The sequence below is a fragment of the Castor canadensis genome, chromosome 5 (genome assembly GCF_047511655.1).
Source record: "Castor canadensis chromosome 5, mCasCan1.hap1v2, whole genome shotgun sequence".
NCBI classification, from domain to species: domain Eukaryota; kingdom Metazoa; phylum Chordata; class Mammalia; order Rodentia; family Castoridae; genus Castor; species Castor canadensis.
Window position 1 is genome coordinate 78012710 of NC_133390.1, and position 20504 is coordinate 78033213.

General features: G+C 38.5%; 1 protein-coding gene across 5 annotated transcripts in view; it reads left to right on the forward strand.

Moving 5' to 3' along the window:
* Nucleotides 1-20504, forward strand: part of Fgf12 (fibroblast growth factor 12) — a 556448-nt gene that overhangs the window by 290026 nt on the left and 245918 nt on the right. The window contains exon 1 of one of the 5 annotated variants that reach the window (XM_074073515.1): nucleotides 13769-15577. The exons of the other annotated variants lie outside the window; for them this stretch is intronic. Within the exon in view, the coding sequence (XP_073929616.1) occupies nucleotides 15379-15577 (199 nt within the window). The 5' untranslated portion in view covers nucleotides 13769-15378. Of the gene's footprint in view, nucleotides 1-13768; nucleotides 15578-20504 lie in introns of those variants that run through there. 5 annotated transcript variants of the gene reach the window in all.

Consider the following 20504-nt stretch of genomic DNA (forward strand, 5'->3'; position numbering starts at 1 on the left):
TGTCATTGACCACATCATAATAAAAACAACTATCATATATTCAACACATAATATGTGGTATGAACCATGCTAAGTAGTAATTTTAGTGTAATTTCTCACTTATTCCTCAACCATAATTAGTATTTTTATTTCTACTTTAATGATGACTAAAGGACAATAAATTAGTAATTAATCTCGAGTTCTACAGCTATTCAGTTAAAGCATTAAAATTTAAAACTAGAATTCTGATTACAAGTCAAACACTCTTCTACTTTTGAGACATTTGGTTCTTTTGAATCTTGATACTTCCTGCATAAGTGTCTGTCTTCCAAACACAGCTAAGGATAAAAGTAAATGTGTGTACTGTTTCTCTAGTTCTTAATTTAGTTACTAGGGTGTCACCATCTTTTTTCTGTACTATGCTTTTTATCTCCTACAATTCTCAAGTCATTTAGGAAGTTAACAAAGAATATTACTATAATACTGGATTTCCATCTTCTCAAATGGGATACTCTCTGAGGTAAAATAAAACATCTCTTTGGATAGCTATGCAGATTTCCAAATTTGAAATACATTTTCAAAATTAGCATTAAACATAATGCAGTATTTCCGTGTAGCTTCCTGCCTCATTTTAACTTTACACTTTTGCTTGTTCATTTTTAGATAAGCAAAGAAAAGAATGTAATATTTTGCACTTGGAAGACACTATGGGATCCATCACTCCACAAAGTATACCCTGGACCTCTGCCAGGCTAAGTGTGGAAACCAACAGAGGCCATGTCTGAGGTTCCCATTCCAAAGACCTCATTGGATCATAGACCATCAGAGCTAAGCCAGGCCCTCAGGTTACCATTATCTACCTCCTTTTATAGATAAGGGTACTGGGCCCTGAAAGGGAAATAAAAAGTTCAGGATCTTAGAACAAGTTAACTGTAAAAGCACGACCAATCCAGATCTTAAATCACTCATCCTGTGCATCCATTTATTGTTTAGTTTGACCAACTTATTAATCATGAGATTTTTGGTATATGAGAAATAATAATGAACAAGATACATATTGCTGTCCTGGAGGACTTCACAGTCCAACATAACCCTGCTATTTGACATCTCTTTGTTTTTCTTCTGTTCAGAAAGTCTTTCTTAGTCCTGTTTCTGAAAGGCCATATTTCACTTATCTTTGAATTGTCCATTCTCATGTCACTCCCTGATGAAACCTGGAAGATCTGTTCAACTGAAAAGAGTGACCTGCTCTCCTGATCATCCCTGCACAGAGCCCACTTCTCATCAGCATGTGTGTCATTTTGACTGTTGTCACAAAAAAGGTCAGGTTCATGCACTAGATGTTATTTGAGGGAAGAAATTGTATTTTATTTTTGTATGTCTCCCACCTGCTAAATAGTTTTGCATATGGCAAGTGCCCAGTGACTGAGGAATGGATGAAAAGGAAAGGAAAATAAATGCTTTGGAATATATACATAAATATGCTACATGTATGTGTAGCAAATATGCATATATAAAACACATAAATATACATGTAAATATATATGCATATATTTTTAAGTATACTGTATATATATATATATGTGTACATGCATATGTATAAAACATGCTGAGGAAAGGAGACTGATAAAAGACTGAAAGAAATACAGTCTGTTGTCAAGTTTTATTGACAATTGCTTAATTAGCAACAAATAAATTGACAAGTTACAAATATGTGATTCAAATAAACCTACATTCAAGGCAGAGAAAACCTCATTTCTTCACTGAGTTTTCTCTAGACTATAGTTGTTTTTAAGGATAACTTGCAGACTAATGAATACCCCTGCAATGAGTTGCAAGTTTCATGTTTAGTTGAATCTTTGAAACTAAAGAAGTACAAGGTGTAAACTAACTAAGGAAATTACTTATGTGACTATCAGATGCTGGTGCATCTAATACATTTATTAAAGGCAGTACCTCTCTTAAAATTACTTGGTGGAGAAGATTCTAAGGAAAGGTTAGTGTCCTGCCTTTCAGCACCCACATATTCTTGAAAATGCACCGGATGTTTTGCAAGTATCACTACCTGGTGCTGAATGAAAATTCTTATTATCATCATAAAGAATTCTGTATTTTTGTGATATTTCTATAGGAACAAGAGAATTATGATTCTTCTATACTATGTAATAAGCCACTGAGAGAAATGCCTATTGTTCCAAAAAAGTTCTACATGCTAATTGAGTACATTTTGGGGAAAAAATTCATAGTCTTATATGAAGATTTTATAATTCATTTGATCTTACCTGGAGCAGCTAAACTTAAAAGGATCAGAGTGAGGGAAACATCCAAAAAAAAAAAAAAAAAAGAAAACAAAAAAAAATTTTTGTATTTGGAAGATCAGTGCTAGAGTGTCAATGCCAGAGTTTACTTACTATGTGAACTTGTATCACTTCCACAGTCATCTGAGTTCTGTTTTTCCACCTGTAAATTAGGGATGTAATAATACTAGTAAAATCTTACTGGTTGATTTTAGCTAAACTTTCATTAGAAACTGTGATATGGTATGCACAATAAATTTTGTAGTCTTATTAAAAAAAAGCCTAAAATATGGTCTTTAAATGAAAATTTAAACCTAATACTGAAGATCACTAGTCTTAGAATCAGGAAGCCTGAGCTGCATTTCTGTTTAAACCACCAATAAGTATGTGACCTAAAGTATGCCATATGTCTTTCTCAGTCTTCAGTTTCACAGTCTTTAAAAATGAGGTCATTGACCTGGATGATTCTTAGGATTCTTTCCATCCCAGTTCTTGTGTTTGGTGATTCTATATCTAAATCTTTGTCATGAAAATCTACTCTATTCATTTTGCAAATGATCTTAAGGGACACCAGGTTAAGCTGTTTGCCTAGGTTCTCTAGGTAAGCTAACAGCAGCCATACATTAAAATGCAGAAGCTGGAAACTCTGTGACTTAATGTTGTGTTAAGTTGCTCTTCTAGATACACACTTCTACAGTAGCTCCCTTAGATTGAATACTCTGAAAAGAAAATCAAAGGTTGTCATCTTTGTGGTTGTTGTCAGTATAATTTTTAAAAACCTCATATACATTTTCCTGGCTTTAGTAGAATGGGTTACCAGTCCTATGTACTTTAATTACCCTGATTTTGCAACAGGGGACTCTCTGACAAAGAAAACAATTAGTGAGACTCATTGAAGCCTAATTCTACTTTGGAAGCAGAGTAAGTTACCTATGATTCTCAAGGAAGTTGAAGTGATATGCTGGGCTATTATTATAGGGCTTGGTAAGGATTATAAACTTGTGGAAGTGTCAGTACTGAGGTTTACTTAAGATTGTCAGGTACTTAGAAGGGGAAAGCATGTTCTCTTGTTCACTTGTTCCCAGTCTTAGTTGAGAGCATTGTTTACATTGCCTAGCTATTATCTTTTCATTTATGTATGACAAAAAAAAGAGCTATAATAGCCATCACCATCACCAGGACCCAGATGTATGTGTTCAAATCCTGTTCATCCCCATTACTAGCTGCATAACCTTAGTCACATTGCTTTCCCCTCCCCACCCCATTTACTTGTTAATAATGTCCACTTCATAGAGTATTAAGAGAATTAAGAAAGTAGATATATGTTTAGGCCAGTTCCTGGTAAACAGTAAGAACTCAAAAATCATTTGCTTAAATTACTACTCCCTTCATTCAGAGTTATAGAGAAGTGCTTTGTGGTAAAAGATAACCAGCCAGGTTTAGTTTTTCTGGGGACTGAAGGCATCTAGTCAATGACCCAGGGGTTGAAGATGACCAGTAACTCTTTTTACTTTAGTTAGCTACCCTGATGTTAGTCAGGGTACATCCTAGTTAGTTTTGTAGAAATAGTGTGATACTGGTAAGCATTACAGGCAGAATCGTACAATTTTGGAGTGAGAAGAGAATTTAGCAATCAACTGGTCAATCTCATTTTAAGAATGAGAAAATGGACTATCAAAGAATGAGAAAAATTTATCCAAGATACCCTATTAAGAAGCATCAGAATGAAAATTCAACTCAAACTAGGAATTAGTCCATTAGAATATTCTTCCTCTGATGATTGTCCTGTCCTCACTATAAAATAATCTTTCTTTGATCTAATTATCATAAAACTGTTCATTGTATTTATCTAAGATTTCTTAATCTATATAGAAATTGTATTCAACAAACAACTCAAAATCAAAATAGTTGGTGTCCACCTACAATGGGAACAGTTTTATTGTGCTTTGTGCAATTTCCACAGTTAATAGATCACTTTATTATTTCTCATTCATCTCCCATCACCACTACCAGAGATAGAGGGATCCAGTTTGAACTAAATTTGGGAGAAGTTAGAAGCTTCAGCAGTCTCAGTGTGATTAGAGTCATTTACTCTCATTTGCTATAGCTAATGCATTTTGTTTTTCAAGTAAAGAATCTCACTGGAAATATTAGTGCATTTTAGAGTACACACACTTTTTCTTGATGTTTAGAATCCCTAAAACTGAATGTCCTTCCTGGTTGCAGCATATTTCCAAGAGGGCTTAAAATATAAGGATCACTAGTTATCTTAAGAGTTTCTCATTTTATAGATAAGTAAACTGATACATGGATATTAAGTGAACCTTTCCACGAGCACATGGCTTTCCTGTCTGCAAGGGGGCACATGCCTATTCTCCAGTTTTGAAGATAATGCAGTGAACACAGATGGTTAAAAATTGTCAAGCCAGAAATGGAATGGTTGCCTTCAAAACTCCCATATTCATGAATATGACAACCTTTGACTCATTGTTTACTATCTCTCCATATCCTCATAGTGGAGAAATCATTTTGTGAAATTTTTTTCTGAGTTTGTAGATCTTTTTCTCAAATTGATTTTGAGTTTTTCAGAGTTGTGATTCTCCTTTATTTTTAAAAAATGAAAGTAAAGATTCTGTTAAAAGCTGTGTGTATATAAGATTTAAATATTTCCTTTTTTTCTACCATCTATTGGCTCTCCAGATTTCCCTGTGATTACTGATAATAGAAATGGTAACTCTTGTAACAAACAACTATAATTGCAGGCCAAAATATTTAAGAGTTTCCATTTCTCCACATCCTCATAAATACTTGTTAGGCTGAATATATATACATATATATTATATTATTATATATATAATATAATATAGTATAATTGTATATATTCAAGCATATACACATTTAAATGTATATATATATAAATATAAAATATTTGGGTATAGTAACTCTACTATACTAATTTATGGGGTACAGTGTGACATTTCAATACATGGGACACAGAGTTTTTGATGTTTTGTGTGGTTCAAATTAAGAAGCACCTGAAATAAAGACTCGTGAAGAAAACCCAATGACTCTTTGACTGAAATCAAAGTACCAATCCACCATAGCTTGCAATTGCAAAAGAATATCTCACAGTGAGGATGAACTCATCCCAGAACTACATCTTGGAGGGTCCCACTCATTGTATCTATTGTTGACATGGTGACATATATTATGAAGCTCCTAACCTAAGTATTGACATAAAAATCTTTTCCATTAACTATAAGTAGCACAAGAGAGACTGGGCCGGAATGTAAATATAAGACCATACTGAATGCTAGTGCATAACAAAGGAAATTATAACACTGAATAATTTGCAATAACTTGATATACTCATTCTTTGGAATCCATAGCTCTAGACCAGCATCTCAGGACTCCCTATGAAATTGCTTTCCTGTGTAGTTTTTGGCCTGATTCTGGTTGGTAGAGGATTTCTCCCCTGTACTATCAAAACAACATTAAGCATGGATGAATCTCTCAGAATCTAGGTACAAGAGAGCATGGCATACCATCTTCCTTAAGTTTAAATGCACATTCCTAGGTTTAGGACCTCTTTTCATTCTGATTCCTGAAAATGTAACTTTCTACTCACTTAGGGAACAAGCTTTTATTTCCTGGAGTGGTGTGGGTTTAGCCTAGGATTTATCCTAATAGTATCATCGGAAAACAGGTGTTCCATATCTGTGCTAGATGTACAAAGGGGTTAAAGTAAACCCTTCCATTTTCACTGTGTTTATCAGACATTCACTTCTTATTTTAATTATAGTACTACTTAAGTGATACTATCAGTACTACTTAAGTGGTACTAAAGTGACATCAGTATTAATAAAAGCATGCTTAAGATTTTGTTTAGGGTAAAACTTGAGACTATTCTTTCTCATTCTGAACATTTATTATTTTTAAGTCAGTTAAATAACACAATAGTGAATATACTAGTAACTAATATACTCAAAATACGATAGTAGGTATTTATAAAGGAAAAAAAAAAAACCTGTCAGACTCTTGCACTCAAATCCTATTGTCTAATCTTATTCAGAAATCACATAGAATGCTTTTCTTTATTTATGCTTTTGTAATGAGCTCCATTTTCTTGAAGTTAACTTTCTTTCCTTAACTTTTGTCTTTAACAAATGCTAAGTGATTCTCAGGAGTTACCTTTTAGAGGCCAACTAAAATTCCTTGTTTTGACACTTTTTAGAGAGGAATGAGAGCTGCCAAAATGAAGAGAAAGCATTCCTTTTTCTCCATTGCTATACTTCTTAGCACACTCATCTAGTCAGGAGGCAATCTACTAGATTACTTGCAAAGATATCTCTTATCATCTCTAGTTGGTTGTAGTATTTATACATTATGTGAAGTGGGCTGATGACCTGTGAGAGCCCTTTTAACTAATCCTTTAAGTTGAAAAACTAATACCCTGCCCAAAGTGTGGCAAAATATTGTTCCTTCCTTTTCTAAGTATTGATTATATGATTACCTTGTCCTTCTCTTTCTGAACATTCCAGTTCTGAAATGCATATTCTCATTCATTCTCCCTCCTTCCCTTGGCTTTGGTTTTGAATTTCCCAAATACAGAGCCATCTCAACCATATTTCCACTGATGTCATGCTGCATATGCTGTATTAGTGGGGAAAAATACACACAGGGGAATATGGTTTAATGTTAAAAAGACTGTTGAGTGAATGAGTAGGAATTTTCCTAAGTACATTCCTTTACTGTTCTAGAATTATTGAATGTTCTTATAAAAGTGATACCTCAAATATTTTTTCTTTTATTATAAGGTGTTTTGCTTAGTTTAACAAGGCTAATTTAGAGCTATTTAAAAGGTACCATATTTCATCTCTCCAACCATCCATCCACTTCTTTGCTCATTCATTCATTCATTCATTAATTCTTTACCTTATTCATACTTATCCTCATTTAAAAAAAAAGCAGTGTTACAGTTTCAATATATTATTTTAGCTAATTTGGGTCCTACAAAGTTGTCATTTTGCAAGTGAAAAACTTTGGCTCAGATAGAATAAGTAGCTCTATTCAAGGATAAGCTATTTACTCCCAAATTGAATACTCTCTCTACTTTACATGTTATTTTTAGAGAATTCTAAAAACTAAGGACCAAAAAAACCTTTTTTGGTCAGCTTGTCCAAACTGTCATCCGATCCCCTGACAGTTTTTCCTAACCAGTTTGTGTATTTATGTTATTTACAACACAATCTTATTCCTTATCAGATTCCAGTGACCACAGGATCAGTAGGGTCCTCACTAATTGTCTGTTATTTTCAAAGTGCCCAGTGCTTTGTGCATGCAGAGGACAAAAGTATGAATTTATTATGATTTTAATAGTATATTTTGAGTGTCAGTCATGTGCTGGGTGCTGTAAGAGACTGCTATTTCAAAAGATCCAGTCCCTGAAAATTTGGAATCTAAAATTAGAAATGAGAACAACTAGGAATGGCCTGTGGAGAAAACATCTTAGTAAAGATGGGTGACAGTATGAATGTTAGGAATATCGAAGCATTTTAAGGTCATATTAATCGTATTCAAAGTCTTTAAAAATGGGCGAATCATTTTACCTGATGTCTGTGTCTCTCTGTCTTATTAGTATATTCCTTTTCTTCTCTGAATGTGTGTGTGTGTGTGCATGAGACAGACAGAGCGAGAGAGAGAGACAGAGAGAGAGAGAGAGAGAGAGAGAGAGAGAGAGAGAATATATTAGAACTGAAGATATAGGCCTAGATATAGGGAATGGGTATTACTCAGAACAGAAATCTGAGCCCATCTACCTCATGCTTCCAGTTTTTAATAAATAGATTGAATTTAGGCAGGGAATTTTAGGGGGTGCTGGTAAAGCAAAATAATCCTCTTGGGAATGTAGGGGTTATCTTTCAGTTAGCTAATTTTTTAATACAAAGAGCAAGTGCTCTGTTCTCTTTGGGGTGATCCATGCATCTATTTGACTTAAAGAGTGGATGTGGATGTGTGGGCAATTTTATGTTTGTTGAACCTTGGGCATGCTGAGCATGCATTCTAACACTGAGCTATAGACCAAGTCACTGGGTGGATGAATTTATTATTGAGTATTTGCTGTGTGTTAAATATTATTTTAAGTATTTGAAATATGAAAATAAGCAAAACTCTGTCCTTGTAGATTTTGTATTCTAATGGGGACCCTCCAGCTACATAGCTTTTCTAGAGAGAAGGGTTGCCACAATTGAAATTAGAGGAGGGCTAAAACCACAGGCAATTCTGTGTGGCATATTTTCGAATGCAATCAATCTAACTGGGAAGGAAAATCAAGTGCCACCTCTTCTCTAAGTGGTATGACAGACCAGTGAACATTTTTTTAGGAAGGGGAATAAAATATAAATTCATCCATTTATAAGTTTCCTTAATTTCTATTTTGATTTAGTTTTTCTGTGGTTTTCTTATGAAGCTGAACTTCTATTACCCTCTCATAACCATGAATGGTAAAACTATCACTTTAGCTCCCTGGCTCAGAAGGAGGTAAGAGTTGCAGCAAAAGAGAATTTAGGAGTTGTACACCCTCCTTTCTACCACAGAAATGATCCCTTCGAGGTCATTTGTATAATACCACTAGAGACTCATGAATGCAAGGACATTTGGCATTCTCATTTTTTCCCCCAATGTGACCTTAGTTAGGGCAATAGAGACACTGAGGTCAGAAGGCCTGGATTTAACCTGTAGATCCTCATTGAATGTGTGACATTGGGAGATCACTAAGTTTCCATTTGTATAACTGGATTATTATTATCTCCTTAACTTTAATTATCATTTTGTTGAGTTTCAGTGAGATAATACATTAGAAGATGTTTTTAAACAGTAAAGGACACTATAAATACAAGTGGCAATTATATTCTTATTTTATGAACTTTATTACATGACTTTAATTATTCATGGTATATTTTATTAACATACAGTATTACACAGGTAATAAAAAGGGAAGGTCCGAAAATAAATTCATGGGTTTGAATTTGTACTCTACCAATTCTTAGTTGGGTATCCTAGGTTAAGCAACTTAACCTTTCTGTGTATGAGTTTCTTCATTTATAAAATAGGGATATGAAAGTACCTACCTCATGGGAACGTTTTAAGGATTCAGTGTGTCAAATTGTAATGCACTTATAAATGTGGAGGACACTTAGCACTGGTCACATTAGCTGTATCTTGCATTTCTTATCAAAACAGACATTCTTCAAAACTTTAAAATTTCTCTTGTTGGGTAGTGAGAATACCACCCTTCCTCTGTGTTGTGAAGAAGAATTAAGTCTATCCTTTCTGTTTTAAGAGATTATCAAAGCCAGACAGATATGTATTGTATAGTAATTTATATTGAATAAAGCACTATAAATGAATTTGTTATGGAAATGAATTCACAAATTATTAGAAAGTAATTGTTTATATTGCTTTGGCCAGCCTACGTTAACTGACAATCTGGCAGGGAAAATGAAATGGAAGTACAGCCACCGTATAGGATAAAATTCAGGTAGAAAAGGTCTTCTTCCTTTAAGACTGCCTTGGCCTTTAGGGAAGGCTTTAAGCCAGTCCAATGAGCTCATAGTCATGGAGATCTGGTTCCAGGGCCTGATCTCACAGCAGGATGATCCATGTGAAGAGCTGGGCTTCCTTGTGTTTCCAGCAGACCAAGACACTGTCATATTCTGGTAAGGAAAATTGTGTTTGCCATTATAGCATTAAGGTTAATCATTCATTTTATGTAGATTTCCAGGAGTGAATGATGATGTATATGAGTCACAAAGTTTTGTTTTCTTGTTTTGAGAAGTCCATATTTTATAGCAGAGACTTGCTTTAAATGGGTATCTGAATGACAGCATGTTCGTTCTCACACATTATATTACATCACAAATTCTTTGAGTGTTATAAGAGTCCAGTTTAGGTAGATTTTGCTAGCATCATTATCATTTGTCTCTTTTGTTTTTCTGATTTAACAATATTGACTACTCCAGTAGCATATTGATAGTGGGTGATTAAAAAAAAAGACAATGAGCTATAATTTTGTGAGGGCAAGAAGAATGTAAAGGCATATAGAATTCCCCTTGATAACTGACCCAGAACCCTGGATTCAGTGTGTGCCCAGTACAATGCTTAAATTAGATGTGTGAAACATTCACAATATTTGGATTTGGAGTTGGAAGACCTGGCCTATGAAGAAGCCAAAGACAATGAAATGTTCTCTGTATTTTTCTTTTAAAATAAGTATATTTAAGATTGTTCATGCTTTATTTATTTTATGGAAGGTGAGAAATATAATTCTGAAGTATCTTTTTGGCATACCTGGCAACTTTCTCCAAAGTAATTAAAACTTTTTTCCATTCATGATGTCTTTGTAATTGGAAGAGGGAATTCTTCACTTGCTCGATGAAAGATAGCATAAAAATCAAAGTAGTGATATCTCTGAGACATGAACCTTTAAAATACTTGTTTGCTTATCTTAAATCATCAGTAGATTAATAATCAGTAGATTAATCAGTAGATGTAAAGCTATTAGAAATATCCTGATAGCTAATGGAGGAAAATTTAGTGACCCAGGTAGGAAACTGTGAATTATTTCTTAAAAACTTAATTTACATATTGTTTCTGAGTTCATCAGTCATGTATTTAGGTTTTACACAATTTCTTAAATTTCTATATACTTATCTAGTCTTCCCACAGGGGAAAATGGAGTGACTGCTACTGCTGCTGATTTAGGGGCCAAACAGCATTTTGACAATAGCAGAAGTGCAAGGGGGAAAAGTCAAGTCTTTGTTGTCTCATCGAATCTAAAACACCACATTCTTTTAATAGAGATCTAAAGATAGAAATAATGTCCATCTCAAAAAGCTGACACTGAATGTTTTGTTTTGTTCTTTAAATGCCTATCTTGATATTGCCATGTCAAGACAGAGAAGAGAACTTCAAATAGCAACTGTTACCTGCTTTTTCATCTCTCCCCTTGTCAACTACTTCTCTCCTTTGCCTCTTTTGGTTCCTTCTGTATCAAAACAGCCTGACTTCTCACAAGCCTATAGGAAAAAAGTCAGCAACACCCAAAGATTTAAGAACACATTATCCTCTTTCCAGGCCTTTTAAAATTTTTTATTTTAGGGCATGGGGCTGCAATTTTCTGGGAATGTTCCAGATTTTGAGTCTGAATTTTCTTCTTCCTTCTAGTACTATCTACATTGCATGCATATATTAAACTCTCAAATTCTGACATCTGGAGAACTTGCTAAGGATTCAGATTCATCAGCTCCAACCATAGAGATTTCTCCTTCACCTTTTGGTAGACCATCAGGTATCTGCCTTTCAACAAACATCTTAGGTGAATTTCATGCATTTTTCCTTAAAAAAGTAATAACACTGTCATCATTTCTTTCACTCATTTGGCATTTTCCAGTTTTCAAAATGCTTACATACGCATATTCAATTCTGTGAGGTAGAAAGGAATGATTATCCTCATTTTGAGGACAAATAAGAGATCCTGAGTTCAACAATGATTTCCTCAAGGCCTCATTATACACCTCCTTGCTTCTGTCTCTCCCTACTCCCCTTAGCTGACCTTTTCTGTTCAGGTGTTGACTTGTAAAAGGCAGGACCTCCTTCAAGCCAGCCAGTACTGTGTTGTCTTCCTTATTCAAGAATGAGACAAGTCTTCCTGTAGCCAAGGAAAGAAAAGAATTTCATTTGTGGAATGTGAACATTTTCCTAATTGATAGTATTACCAACAGATTTTAAGCCATCCCTCTTGCTTCATCCAGATGCATGCTTGAAAATGTATTCAGTTTCACTTTTGGACCAAGAGGGCATGTGCACTTTTCTCACCTGTCTTCTGGATTGCTAGAATTCCAAGAATGAATCCATCATCCTCATTTAGCCACACTTGAACTGCTGCAGGGGACAAGGGCTACTCAGTTGGGACTGCCCTCTCTCAGATGTATTGACTGTTTAATTCTCCAAGTTGTCTGTCCCATTAGCCCCTGTCTGCCCATATCTGCTTTGTGCAGTTGGAGGCTTGGAAGCCCCAGGCCTCCAGGCCCTAGACAGTGAGGGGTTATTAGACTCAGTGCTTAGTCTGGACCACCTCATTGCCTAATCTCTCTCATTGCCCAAATAAATCTTGGCTAAGCCCTCAGGTTTGTGCCACATATAGATGTTCCTGTGGACCCTCTGGGGCCCATGTCCTGTTTTCAGTAGCCTCCAAGGGCCATATTTTCCTTGACTTCTCTTAGGATGTTTCCAGTATACTTTTGTCTCTGGAAATCACTTAATCCTTTGGCAGTACCTTTGATGCTTAGAGAAGTGTCTGGAAAGAGAGATTAGGGACATTTGAAGAGAGTGGAGAAATTATAAATGTAACTAATGGCCACTCCCAGACCTTTGCTTGAATTGAAAGGTGATTACTCCTTTCATATTTCCAAAATATCTCATGCTGCATTTTAACTTGCACAACTCCTCTGCTCCTCCAACATCAGCTGTTATCAAAAGCAGTTCTGGAGACATGACTGCACTCCAAGGCTGGTTGTGACTGCCCTTGCCCACATCACTCTCTCACCCCACCTCTATTTCACCTCAGTCCAGGTCACTTACTTGGTTCTTCTCAGAGACTGAGTCTGCTTAGTAGCTTTCCAGACAGTACAAAGAAATATGGGTTCCAAGGAGGTGGAAACACTTTTTATTGTTCCAAAATGAGCTGAAGGTGGGGCCAACATAAAAGGCCATTGCTACTTTCACCAGTGTCCACTTCCTTCCGTCCTTCCTAAACAGGATGCTACTTGCTTCTGCTTGGAGAGAGGGCTGACAGCATTTTCTTGGCTCCCTTACCTTTAACCCTTTCTTTGTGCACCAGGGTCCTTCAACCTTCCAGTAGATGTTTTTCTCTTGGGGGAGGGACTGGACACAGCAAACCCAAGCTGCAGTTCCCTCGCTCTGCCTCTGAGAATTTCTCATCCAAACCTCAATCACGTAGGATTGCGTAGAGAGGAGAAAAGGGGAGAGACAGAAGACAGAGAGGGGGGAGAGGGGTGAAGGGAGGAAAGAAGAAGAGTGTCTGGGAGCAGAGGGCGCGGGGAAAGGGAGCCAGACCCCAGCTCCCTTCCAGGCGCTGTTGGGAGCCGGGCCCCTAGCCCGGCCCCACCTGGCTGCTATCTGCAGGGGGGCTGCAGCCTGCCTGTCCCACCCGCCGTCTCGGTGGCTGTCGTCTCTGCTTGGAGTTTTCTGCCGAGCTAGTGCCCCAGCTGAGAGAGCCAGCAGCAGTGCCCAGCAGCCTGAGAGGCTCGGCGCGCCAGGAGCCTCAACCCGTGAATGGGACTCCGCCCTGAGCGCCCCCTCCTGGGCTTGGGGAGGAGGCGACTGGGGGCACCAGGCAAGACCTCGGCTCTGAGCGGCCACTCGCGCAGCAAGTTGGGCGAGTTGGCAGCAGCCACCACCTGCCTCTTGACCTCGGTCCCGGAGTCCACGTCCGGTCCTTAGGGCCAGGGTGCTCTCTCAGCAGCCTCCCGCCGTCGCTTGGGGCGGCCTAGGGACCCCCACCTGCGCCCAGGGCGCCAGACCATGGTGGGCAGGTCTGGTCCAGAGTCGCAGCCAGCGCGAGTCAGCCTACGTCGCCCACAGCCAGCCCCCGCCCCACCCGAGCAGACGCGCGGGTGTTCGCTGCGCGCTGGTCACTTCCTTCCTCGGCCGGGATGGGCGGCGAGGGACTGAGTGATCGGCCTCGCGTCGGCCGGGTAATCCCCATCTGATCTGCGCCTGTGAGCTGCCTACTGCCGGGGCGCGCGAGTCTGGGGGCCCGGGCAGCGCGGCGATGACCTGATGCCGAATCCGCCAGGGCACCCCCTCCTTCCCTCCCTCCCTTGCTCCCTCGGAGCCTGTGCGGAGACCGGCTTGGTGCGGCGGCCCCAGGCGGACCATGGCGGGGAGCACCACTTAACGGCGTGTGGGCGCCGAGCTGGAGAGGACACCTTCGGCATCGCTGCCTTTTAAGGGGGCTTATTTAATCTACTGAGTCATTCCAGATTTAGGATTCCCTAAATAATCACCAACTGTGCCCGTCTCGTGCCGGAAGGCAAGCGGAAAGAGAAAGAGCGCCCGCTCTTGGGACCCCGCGGATCGCCTCTAGCGGGTTCCTCCAGAGGGTGCTTGGCCCTCGAGGATCTCCCTCCCTCCCTCCTGCTCTCCCTCCCCCTCCCTCGCCTCCCGCTTTCTTTGCAGTGCTGCTGGAGGAGAGTCGCGCTCACCGCAGCTGGAAACATCTGCCCCCGCCCCGCGCCCCTACCCAGACTCTGGTTAACCGCTCCCACTTTGCGCCTCTCGGAATTCCAGAACTCCGGCGGCCGGCCCCTGGAGAACCGCAGCCGGTGGGATGCATTCCGTAGACCTCACCCAGCCGGGACGGACCTCCTAATCTCCAGAACTGCGGGCCGCAGGGAGTTAAATTGCTGCCTTCCTTTCCTGCTCTCTTGCGGTTGGTGGCTCGTTTTCTAAAGGAACATTTTATTCACTTTTAAGTATATATATGTATATATATAATTTTAACCGGGGGCACGCTACTCGCCTTGGTCCAGACTCTGCTTTGTAAACGGATTTTCTATACATGTATGTGTAGATATACTTTGGACACCTTACAACGCTTGCTCCTTTCCAATAGGGGCACGGCTTGTTATTTTGGACAATCTTTTCCCCCCTTCCACTTGGTATCCTGAACGCAGTGGGACCAAACTCCTCATTGCCCCTTGGGCGTGGATCGCCTAGGGGTGCAAGTTTGGGGTGCAAACGTCTACTTTGCAGGAAGGCCTGGGACCGCCCCGCCCCCGCTGCCAGCGGTTGGGGAAGTTTACATCTGGATTTTCACACATTTTGTTGCCACTGCCCAGACACTGAGGAATCTTGTGGGCGCCAGGTTTTCAGTACTGCAACCTCCTCAAATATTAGCACTGCCTCACAGCTCCTGCCCTATCCCTCTCGGCCACTGAGGGCCACTGCCCTCACTCCGGCGGAGTTCGATCTCAAGGGCTCAGTGGAGCCTGGGGCCTGGGGCCCACGTTGAGCAGCTATGGCTGCGGCGATAGCCAGCTCCTTGATCCGGCAGAAGCGGCAGGCAAGGGAATCCAACAGCGACCGGGTGTCGGCCTCCAAGCGTCGCTCCAGCCCCAGCAAAGACGGGCGCTCCCTATGCGAGAGGCACGTCCTCGGGGTGTTCAGCAAAGTGCGTTTCTGCAGCGGTCGCAAGAGGCCTGTGAGGCGGAGACCAGGTCAGTAGAAGCCCGGACAGTGGGCTCCCTAGAGGCCAACATCCATTCTCCTCTTTTTTAAAGCACTTGGGGATTGCTCCTGGGAGGGAACCAGGATCCCCCTTTTTTTCCATTTTGGCCCATCTTCTGTATTTCCCCGACATCTTTTTAACTATCTTTCACCAATTAGTAGCTGCTTGTCCCATATTCAGGAAAACACTTCCTGCTTTCTTCTATCCACAGTTTGTCTAGGATGAGAGTCACATGTAGAGATGCATCTGGTCCCCCAAAACCTGTAGAGTTCTTGAGGTCAATGATCATATCATTCATTCGTTTGTTCATTCATTCATTCATTGTTACTCTTATATCTATCCATCCATCTACCTATAGAGTACTTATACTGTCCACTGGATAAATAACCTAAGGATAAATAACAACACACAGTAGATAATTTAGTAGACATCAGATGAACTTAAATCTATTCTCATTTTCTTACGATTCCTCCAGCAACACATGGTGTTAAATCTTTCAAACATCCCAATCAATTTCTCACCTCCCATTTTCTCACATCCCCATTGTACTTCCTTTTTCATAGTCTTCCTTTTCTTATTCTCTTCTTCCAATCATTGTACTGGTTTCCAAGGGCTCTGCTTATTAACTATTCTGTCCTATTACCATCCTCTGCACTTTCACACTTTGGAGACATTAGTGAACAAGATAGCATCCACAGTTTGGCCTAGAGAATGTAAGGAAAACTTCAGCTTTATCAGAGATTTCCATGGTAAAACCTTTCTCAAGCTCACTTTCTTCAGCAACCCTAGGCTCAAATGATTGCTCTTTGATATGTCTCCTTTTACAAAGAGAAATTGGATACCTTGAATATCAGGGTGAGGTTTCCCAGCTCATGCTGGGCCAGTGTCCCAGCTTGAAGGAATGGAAGCAAATTTTGAAGACCTGGTCTTCCATGAGACCACTGATCCCCTGGGTGTGGCTGCAGATTTCAATTACAATCTGCAGACACTCTACCCTTAGGGTGGACAAGTGGAAAGAAACACTGGCTGGAAATGGAACCTGCTCTGTGATCAACTGATTAGGTTAGCTGAGCCTCCTTGGAACTCTCTGGTGTTCTCTTGGGTTCCAGGAATGAAAAATACTGGCTATGTTCAAATGTGGCTCAGAATTAGTTTAGGAATCTGGGATTAAACCTTGGGAAGAAGTCATCTTGTTTTATTTTACTTTAGGTTTCCATGACATTAGTCACTCCATTCCTAGGCTCATTTTCTTATTCTGTGATGGGAATAAAGTAGTAAATTTCAGGTGTAAACAAAAATAATTATGATTCCAAGGCAGTAGCTACTAAAGTCTTTGTTATTTTACATCCAATTAATATACCCTGTGCATTTTATAAAGTGAAGATTTATTCAAAAGACTTATCCTTGCATATTAAATAATTCATATTAGAAGATGATAAAATCCCTTAGTGTGTCATGCAAGATTCTTTTGGAAGCCTTTTCTTAGGGCTCATGTGGTCTACAAGAACTTTAAGGCTCTGAACTCTATGCTACTCTAATATCTCTGTCTCAGAAATAATGCTGTTACATTCTTGTTGGGATAATTACATGACATTTATGAGTTGGTCCTACTCAGCCTCCTCAGTGAAAAACAAGGTAATAAGAATGATAAGTGGATTGTGCTTGTGAATGGATAAGAAAAATTCACTTGATCTATATGGAAGTTGATTTGTGGATGAACAATTTGCATGGCTTAATTTTGTAGGGGAAGGAAGGACTGTGCGTTGCTTCCTATGGTCAATTCTTACAGTATCTTATTAGAAAATAAGGAAGTTCTGAATTTACTGCTTTCCTCAGTGTTTATTTAACCCGCTTTTCTTTTTCACCTACTTAGTGTTCGTCTTGACAGGTAGGATCCTGACTGGTGACTTCCTTTAGCTAAAGTGTGACAGCAACAATCTGGCAGAGAGATGGCAGGAATTGTAAAACACTCCCAGTGCAAGGACAACAGGAATATATTTGTACACCAAGATTTTAGTTTGTTCTAAAGCTCACCTTAGAAGAATGGGAGCGGGGTGTGGAAAAGCTTTTTGGGAGATGATAGTGTGCTATTATCATTATTAACAAAGCCAAATAATTAATCTGTTGACTTGCTTTCAGCAACCATGATTCACATAGCATAGGATGATCCTATTTATAGAGAGATAGCACCTTCTACATCTCAATTCCACAGCAGATTCTTTAGTGGATTGGGAGGAAGTTGTTAAACACCAAAAAAGAAAAACTACTTGAGGGAATCTATTTTATAAGCACTTTGATGTTATAGTCACTTAATATTTCAGTTATTCTTGAAACCACTAGCCTTTCTAAGTCATAGCCTTGTGACCTACAAACTGAGTCACAGATATAAGGTAATGAAATGGAATAACTTGCCCTGATGAAGAATTTCCACCCTGAAATTCTGTCATTGAGACTGGTCAGACTTTCTAGGAGAGTTTGGCTGAGGTAGGGAGGCTAAACCAAGTATTTAATGGGAAAGACCATGGTTGTGTTTTTGATTTCAGGGTTGACACAATGAGTGTCTCTCAATCTCTTTTCTTAGTTCACCAAGTGTTCATACATGGAGTGCTGAAACTTTACAGCCACAGAAAGATACAGAAATTATCATCGTATAGGGCCCAGATTTAAAAAACACAGAAACACAAAATGATAATTTAGGAACTAGAAAGGCAGGACCTTGTGTCACATAGTTCTAGAACCACAGTGTACATCAGATGCTTTGTGAATGCAGCCCTAGAGCACAATGAAATGGTGCACCCTGGGATTATGCAGCAAAATCTGACTTTGTAGATGAGGAATCCTAGTGTCATAGCCAGTCTGTGGTTTACTGAGTTCACACAGCTAGGTAGCTAGATTATGCCAAAATTGGGACTAGAACTAGATTCAGTTGATTTTTCCCCCTGCCTTTTTTACAATACAACACAGAAAGAAATAGTGTGAAAAAGAGGTAGACGTCCTCTGTCAAGGGTGGAAATAACTTTGTAGGTTTTTTAAAATCATTGGTTTTACTATCATCATCTATATTTGTTATAATTAGAATAGACATAATATAGAGGAGACAAGGTAACTCATAGTAGAGAAAGGCATAAGCTAAGAAAGGCAATTGCAGTTCTGAAACAACTATAGCTATCACGCATTATCAAAGTTACTTCTATCGTGAAGTCTTATAAGCAGCACAGGATGAGTTAGCTCCATAAGCACTAGGTGGGCAATAGCTCTAGAAGTGAAATGTTTGAGTCTGAACTGGCAAGTTAACTGAGTTCACTGAGCCATGAAAAAGCCTTTAGAACATTTCTGCTTGTTCACTTTCTAATAAAGAAAGAGGCATTGTTGTGGTCATTCTTTATGTGTGATATGCCTGTATAAGCCAGGCTTGCTAGAATATTTGCAAGAATATTTAAATGTTGAGGCCACTTAATTTGTTACATGGGTTAACATGACTTACATGGGTTATTTGTTTCTAACACTAGCTTTATTTTGAAGTGAAGCACATGTAAAGATATCTGACTTTGGAAGGTTTGTGTTTTGACTCAGAAGTTACTGCAGGTAGTGGAAAGTATTCATGATTAAGAAGGGAAAGGTATTTATAGAATCCCAAAATGTCTGGGTGGCCATCATCCTCAGAGGTCATCCAGTGTCACTCTCATTTTTCAAACGAGAGCTTCTCTAGAAGGCTTAGAGTAACTAGGTGAGACTAAATCTGTATATTTGAAGTGACTGTGGTTTTTTAAATTCTTTTTCTTTACAATTTAGTTCATTCTCTTAAATGAACATTACACAACATCACCAATTAGGAAAAATCCCTCACTTTAAGTGCATTAGATATTTTTTATAATTTATGTATTGTGTTTATGTACATGTGGTATAACTATATCTGTGGTAAAATAAATCAGAGAAATGATTGTAGTTTTACTGGATTATGTTGATTTTCATTGTCTTTTTTTTCTGAGTCTTTGTTTCTGCTGTCATAAGAATATAGTTATTTATAATATTTCGGTGTTCTTCCAACTTGTTTTGGTAGACATGTAGAATTTAGCAGAATACTCACTTGACATTTTACTATTAAACCTATCCTTTCACATAGAGGAAGAAAACATCACAGAAAATCGAATATTAAGAAGAAAAATAACAGAAAGGAGAAAGAATGCTTAACTATGGAATATAATTAGATTTTTATAAATTGAAATATTTTGAGTCAATATATAGATCAAAAATAAATTCACCTGACAGGAGAGATTTTACATTTATAGCAAGAATTTTTTTTTATTATCTCTTTAAAAAGAATGACACATCTCTGAAATAAGAAATTAATCATATCAAGTGATAATTTGGCTTGAGATTTGTTAAAATAAACAAAATAAAATGAAAAAAACCCCAAACTTTTCTTTTCAGAAACCCACCCTAAGGTTTAAACTGATGTTTCATGTTTTTTTAAATTCTATTTTCTCTACAGCAGTGCATTTCATCAACAAATTAGTTTCCATTGTAAGAACACTTTAAAATAGCAGGTTCTCTGATGTCTTGATTTCTTTCATCCCACAGAGACCTCATGAAGCCATAACTCAGGATTAAGTCTTTAAAATTTTAATGAAGTTGATATTCTTGAACAAAATTAGGAAAGCAGTTTGCAGGAAATGCAGCAGTTTCTGTATTTGAGAAAGCAGCAGGAATGTTTTTGGAAGATATTTAGAAACTAAGTTGTTGTCTTATTTAAGTAAAATTCTCAATTAAAAAAAGTCCCTGGATTAGCACTATAATCTCAGGTTACTTTTATGCTTAGTGAAAGCTATTTGTTCATGGATATTACAGTATAGATTTGGTTTGGGAAATTTCTAATAGTGATTCATTTTTTCTTGTCTATCCCTTGAATGCTTCAT